This window comes from Cibotium barometz, chromosome 4 (genome assembly GCF_041138505.1).
Source record: "Cibotium barometz isolate CiBa-2024 chromosome 4, ASM4113850v1, whole genome shotgun sequence".
Classification (NCBI taxonomy): Eukaryota; Viridiplantae; Streptophyta; class Polypodiopsida; order Cyatheales; family Cibotiaceae; genus Cibotium; species Cibotium barometz.
Window position 1 is genome coordinate 2419086 of NC_141049.1, and position 7268 is coordinate 2426353.

The window sequence follows — 7268 nt, forward strand, 5'->3', positions numbered from 1 at the left end:
GGCAACATAGTCACTACCCTCACTAACTTGCCTTTTCCAACACTAACAAACATCACTAAAGCTCTTTTTGAAGAGAAAAAGACGATCAAAAGACAAAATACCACCAACACCACCATGTTTTTGACATTTCTGTTAAGCTTGGACACTTTGAGAAAGATTGCTACACCAAGAAAAGAGTGTCTATAAGCTTGGTGGAGGATGAAGATGAAGAAGCATATGCTGATGTTGTAGCTTCTCATGAAGAAATTTTATTGACATTGATTGAACCCTCTAAGTGCTCATAAGAGTCCTAATTTATGTGTAAATCATGTGTGCCAATTGAATCCTCTCATTTTGTAAACCAATAGACCTAATTTGGAGTGAGATAATGTTGGGGGTAGGGTGCCCAAATGAGTCTACTACCACTGCAACTAGGGTGAGTACAAGGTTGGGAGCATAGGAGCTATGTAGCTTCCCATGGTAATACTGCTAGGATTAAGGGTCATCAATTTGAGGTAGATACAATTGATGTATACATGGGAATGAGAGAAAATATATGAAGCATAACCTTAGGGGAATAGGTGCAAAGGTCAAATCTGTAATCACCAAGCAATAAACTCCCAAAAGCAACTCGACAAGAAATCAAGTAAGAGAAAAGTCAAGGCGAGGAAATGTAGCTAATTGGTAGCTCAATTTACAAGCTAGAATCATGGAGAGAATACGAAAGCATCTCATTAGTATCTTAAGCAAGATTAGGATCATCTAATCATTAATCAAGTACAATCCTTGTCTGGAAGCTTCCACATGTTACAATGAAAGGAGACCATTGGTGACGCAAACAGCATCTCTCGAGCCGACTACTAGGAGGTCCAAAATGACGACCATCGGGCCAGCAGCGAAGCTTGTCTGGTACATCCTATCTTGCATCCAAAGGAGTCAAAACCCCTCCTCCGAGAAGATGCGCCAGTTCATCCTTGGCTCCGCCCAGCCCTTGCTACAAAGCATGAGCCATGGTAGATGCCAAATCTGGAGAAACAGATGCCTGAGGTGTATGGTCCACCCTCTTCGAACAGAGAGACATCTCTGCCAAAAGGACTGTATGTTCCTGCGTACGAGTCACCTGCTGGATTCAAGCGAGCCTACCTGCCTGTCCATAGACGCTTTCATGCTGAGAAGCAAATCAATGATCTCTGAATCCATGACGAGTAGCCCCGAAGCAGTAATAAGACAGGGATGGCAAGGGTTGCAGCCTTTCGCACCGAGGAAGGGCAGTCGGTCAGGGAACAGGGTGACTTTTCCCAACCCGGACTTGTGCACCCCTAGAAACTAGGGCTCTACCCTAACCAAGCAGCCAACGCACATGAGTGATGTAAAGAAAACAATTGGCGATTCCCTAGGCTCTGAAACCAGATGTAGAACACTATTTTTAATTCACATACTGACGATGGTCGGCCTGCTGATGTGCTATCGGCCAGGTCACAGGACTCATCTACCACGTGGCACCTAGGCCTGTTATATGGCTGTGCAAGCTGCCCACAGGGCTCTGTACCTGGCTACAGGGCTGCTGTACATGGGTGCGGTGTCACACTTACTACCGATGAGCCAAAGCCTCAGTTCTCTCGATTAAACCCCTGTTCAACACAAATTACAACAGTTTAACCACATGCACACAACACAACCACAATAACAGTGGCACATCTCCATAAGTGTGAGACCTGTCGTTCCATACAGCTCTATGATTATCTTAAAGCACTGTAGACACATCACGCATCCTTCAACTCCTCATGGAACTAAAGTAAGCCACCTGTGGAAAAAACGGCTTCACAAACAAACAGGTGAAAAGCGGCTAAATCACTGGCCAGAAAAGACAACCAAACAGCTCTCATGAACCAGTGTAAAAAGCAGCAGCAAGTCATTCTTACTCTGTGCAAGCTCATGACAAATCATCCAGTGGATATTTCACTCTATAAAAATTTAGCTTTTGAATAGCAAAAAACTCCAATTTTCCATCTCAAATGATCCTGTTCCTGATATCTTCCAGCTTCTTCAAGATCTCTCCAGGGGTACGATCAAGCTCATCTGCAATTTTTCTCTGCAAATCTGGTGCGAGGGTTGGATACTGCTCACATAAATCACCATCGATAACATCCTGTAAAAACATAAAATTTAAAGTCTCTTCACAAAGCTATATGTTAGCAGAGTACAACCCATAAAATGCTTTAAACCATCGAATGATTGAATCCTTGTGAACAACAAACTGATGATCCTAAAATGTACTCCAAACACTTGAAATCTTACCTTCACAGGAAAATAAGCCGACCTAAAAGCCACGTGTTCCCTTCCACACAAAGGAGGATGCTCCTGCCGCAAATGCATTTCAAGGTGGGAAAAGAAATCTACATCTTCTCGGGATTGAAATGGCAAAAGAGCACCAATACTTCCCATCACTGTGCCAAAGAGCACACTTTCTCCCCCTCCGGGAATCAAAGAAGCCTTTTGGAGACATGTCACTACATCACCTACATGAAACTGTATGATTTCTTCCACCTTGTTAGGAGCCCCATTCAACCTTCCCTGCTCCCACTTGATTTTGCCTCCAGTCGGATCATCTTCAATTTCTTCAGATACATCATGGGGTAGCCTTACAAAGTACACATTCCCAAACTTGTCTGCACCTGCCATAGTATCAAAATCAATGTGCAATGTTGCTGTCAACCAGCGGGAACAGCTATCATCGGCAAACGTATACAGTTGATTTTCATCCCGCCGATACTTAACATAATGGAATGACTGCACAAAACTACACATATGTCAGCTCCACCTTTCATTCAGTTCAAATGTTCCCAAACTGCCAGTTTCAAACAACACAAGTAAAGAAGCACAGACTGTAAACAAGAAGCAGCCATCAAACCATAGAGGAGTAGTACTTTAGGTACGGTGCGGTATGGTACATGTATGGTACGAGTACATAAAATACACATCAAGATAAGTACTTTAAATACATTCACGTTTTTTACTATATATATGTGTATGTATGTATGTATGTAAAATAAGAAATATCTAGCATCCATAGACAAATAGCATGAAAGACAATGGTAATACTGAAATGAAAACTAATCTATTAACTACCAAGCAATGACCACTGACCAAAATAATTATAAAACGGGCCAAATAAGTGCTGTACATTGAACCTCATATTTGGCACGAAGACCTTATCCGTACAAGGTACGGTACGTATGGAGTGGTAAGGAGAGTACTGAAGGTACACATCGGATGATGCGGGTGGTACGGAATGCAACTATGCATCAAACTCAAAGGAAAAGGTATAACAGCCTAGCTAGTTGGAGGGAGAAATTAGCATACCTCTTGTACGTCAGCCACATAAATGCGATCACCATAAGTATGAATGGCCATAATGGTGTTTGGGAAGTTCTTGTTCTCACATTTGCGTAAAAGTTTCTTTTTTCCAAGGTCATAGATTCGCAGAATCTGCCCAATGCCCACGAGAAGGCGGCCTTGGTACTGACAAAGAGCTGTAGGAACCCCATCAACTGGAGTTTTATGAACCAGCTCCAATTTCTTCCCGTCATCTACACTTTTGTAGATGTGTATGTAGCCAACAGCACATTGCCGCTTTGGCCAAAACTGCAACTCCTTGGCAGTACCTATAGCTATCAATGGACCACCACTCCTGTCATGAAAACTGACAGCACATAAGCTGAAAGCAGCTTCATGCTCTGGTAATGCCAGCAAATGTGTTGTTTCTGCAATTTTAGGATCCAGTACTCTAATGCATGATACCCACTTCTTTGACTCTGCTTTGGGATAGCCATACTGCTCGTCAGGCAGAAGATCCTCTTTGCTCTCTTCTTGCTCATTACCTGCCCTTTCTCCAGCGGCCTCTATACACTCTTCTTTAGCCATCTCACGTTCTTCAGCTGTGAATGCACCCTGATCACTTTCAAGAATGATCAGGTTCTTCTTGTTAGGATGTAGGATGAATTTACGAGGGGTGTACCTCAGAGGCACGATGGTTTGATTGAATGTCTCGCCAAGCCTCTCAATAGTGAAAACACGGAGAGCGTCACCGGCAACAGACACAACACCTTCTGCACACTGATCAGAGCAAAAGGAAGCTGCATACTCCAGCGTCTCATAAGACAAGGGAGTCAGAAGAAAGCGGCCCTGATGTATATATCCTAGCCAAGGCCTACTTGAGAGGCACAGCATGGCTCGTCGGCCCCTCACCAAGGCTGAGAACAGCTTTGGCGCCCGTAAACCTAGAAATCTTGTTCGTGTGTCTGAAAGCTGCCCTGTTACCATGTCCACCTCAGTCCTGAGAAGCACTCCATTTTGCAACCCGGCATTCAAAAACACACTGGCTGGGTGGTCTGCCCCATCCTCTCCTCCAACTGAGGCCTGGACCTCAAGAAGCAAAAGGGATTCTGGAGGAGACGATACTACCTGTACACTCAGGATCTGCATGCAATCATCTGGATCCAGGGACAAAATACGAATCACACTGTCATAAGATCCCACTGCCAAGAATCTGGACCGCTGCCTGCCTTCTGGAACTGGAGCTATGTCCAGACATGCCACATCTCCAGACATGTCACGTTTTTCAACCTCCATCAATTGGCCTGTCAAATCCATCTCAAAATAGATGAGCTCTCCTCCACTGAGGGCAATCACAACTTGCATCCTGTTGCAGCCCACTTTCACAATGGTCTTCTTTCCTGGAGTCTTCCACTCATTGATACGCCCATCTGCCCTGATATGTCTTATACCATTAGGGTGAACCTGCATTAGAGAGTCTTCACCAAGGAGTGAAACGGCCAGAGAAGGTGTTGTGTCAAGGAAACCACTGTCACTGACTTCCTCCACTGTCTCACCAATGGAAAGAACAAGGGTGGCATTCATGAAAGAGACAACAATGTATGCATCAAATTCATCATTGACACTCTTTTTCACGGTCCAGACTGCACTTGGGAGACCAGGGAGCTGAGAAACAGCCATTTCAGTAACAGCCAGTCCTGGTCTGAGAACTCGTAGGGAAGACCTTGGGCCTCTTCCACACAAGGTAAACACCTGAGGAGTCTCCTCCTCAAACATGTTCATAACTTTCATGTCCAGAATGGGCATTAAACTCTCTATTTCATCAAGCTGTATAAGATTCCTCAGCTTGCGAGGTTGAAAATACACTGGCTGAAACCCCTCATCAGTTTCCATCAAGGTCGAAGAAGAGGACTCCACATCTTCATCATCCCCTACACCTTGAAACTGGTAAAGTGCATGGTTGCCGAATTCCGAAGCACAGAACAGAAATCCTGATTTAAGGACGCACATGCTAGAAGTTACAGGGATGGTGTCAAAATACTTAATCTTCAGCTCAGAAACCTTGTCATCTTTGTATTCTAGGGTTACTTTGAAGATGTCACCATACTCCGTTTGCAGGAGGAAGAAGAACATAGTTTTCTGCCTGAGTGTCCCGGCAGAAACAATCAGCACTCCTCTTTCAGCAGGTAAATCTGCTCTCCGGGGAATGACAGCACGCACATCAGGATGCTGCTGGTTTTTGTAAATCACAAAATTTTCTGCACAGACAAGGACTCCGCTGGGCCCATCGCCACCGCCGGGGACAGCAACAAGAAGGTTTGCACCATTGTCGACAGGCTCTGACCACTTCCGCACAACATGGTTGAGCCCAAGGTCCAATTCATAAAATGTGAGGTGCTTCTGGGCCTCATTGGCAGCAGCACCAGTGGAATCCATGTCTGCCTCGTGATAATCCAGCTCAATGGCAGCAAACATGGGGTTATCAAAGCCACAATCTACCCCGGTGATGGAGTAGACGATGGTGTGTGATTTGTGGGCCTCCAGGGGGGATGATATTGTGAGGCGGGCAGCATTGTCACGGTTGAGGACATAAACAAGCTTTTGCTTCTCTGCAGCTCCAATGAGGACGGCTCGGCCTTTGGGGTCTACGGCCAGGTATTGTCCGGGCACAATGCGTCTGCAACCAGATTTGCCAAAGGTTTCCTGGTGGACTTTCTCAAACATGTTCTTTTCCTTGTTGTATTCCAGGATGACGATGCGGCCGGAGTCGGAGCCCACGACGATGTAGTCTTTCTGGGAGCCTGTGAGCTTGAACTGCGCGAGGGAACGGAGGGCGCCAAAGCATTCCACAGAGAGCAGGGTTTGGAGCTTACCGTTGTCGTCTGGGCGCAGAAGCTCGAGCACCTTGCCGCGCGCCACCACGATCTCCTGCGTCTTGGCTCCCATGAAGTTGCCATAGATGCAACACACCACTCCCGTCGCCCGCTGCAGCGTCAGACTGTACAGAAACATGGCGCACGCCTGAGCAGAAAACTCACCTAGGGTTTGCCTTCTGTGGCAGATTGCAGCGTCCTCTTAAGAGTTTGCCCTCTGAGTGAGATGAAGTTCAGAGTTTGCCTTCTGATGGAGCTTAGGGTTTCTTCAGGAAAACAGTATAGAATTCGGCCTGTGCGCGAGGTGAAGGTTTGCAACTTTGCGATATGCCAGAGATTTAGGCGGGTCAGCTCGACCTTCTTGAGTGTCTAGGGTCTGGGACTGCAAGATTCGGATTTAATTCCCACAAGGTATACTTTGAGACCCATGAAGGGAAGAAAAGAGACAAGAAGAATGCAATAAAATTAGAATGCTTCGGAAGCGGTGTGTGTGGACTCTATATTATTATCTCTTCTCTCTATTATTTTAAGGAAGGTGTTAAGTGGCAAGAATTTGGAGGTTCAGGAAAAGGAGGAGGAGGTTTGGGTAGAATTTGTATTTGGAGTCTCAAAAGATGTGCGAAGCACGGGTTGTCCATTAGTATATTAAAAAGACAGATTTGCCTAATGCCACGTGGAGGAAAAAGAATGAAAAGGCGCAGATATTCTATAATTTTTTTCTATTACGAAATATATAAAAAAGACTTTTGTTTTCTTTTCATATCATAAGTCTCTCTCCATAAGTACATATGCAAGTGACGTTGCTCTCTCTCTCTCTCTCTCTCTCTCTCTCTCTCTCTCTCTCTCTCTCTCTCTCAAACAGCATGCCAATCTCTACAGAGCATGTCATGCTCCGTGCGAAGATAGAGAAAGAGCGCGTATATTTTACAACCCGTCGAAGACAGGTGGTATGTACAATACTAGGGAAATACTAGGGAGATGCACACATTTGAAAATCTCACAACTCTTTGTTAATCAACGTATTAAAATGAATAATACTAGGGAGATGCACAAATGTGTGAAAGCATGTTAACATGCCTA

General features: G+C 45.1%; 1 protein-coding gene across 1 annotated transcript; it reads right to left on the reverse strand.

The window, feature by feature from the left end:
- Nucleotides 1–1700: 1700 nt before the first annotated feature.
- LOC147638803 (spliceosome-associated protein 130 A-like) lies at nucleotides 1701–6687 on the reverse strand. The gene is made up of 3 exons (XM_086784595.1): nucleotides 3343–6687; nucleotides 2278–2769; nucleotides 1701–2128 (listed from the first exon to the last, which is right to left on the reverse strand). The coding sequence occupies exons 1-3, from the start codon at nucleotides 6325–6327 to the stop codon at nucleotides 1991–1993; spliced, it is 3615 nt and encodes a 1204-aa protein (XP_086640721.1). The 5' UTR covers nucleotides 6328–6687; the 3' UTR covers nucleotides 1701–1990.
- Nucleotides 6688–7268: the final 581 nt, after the last annotated feature.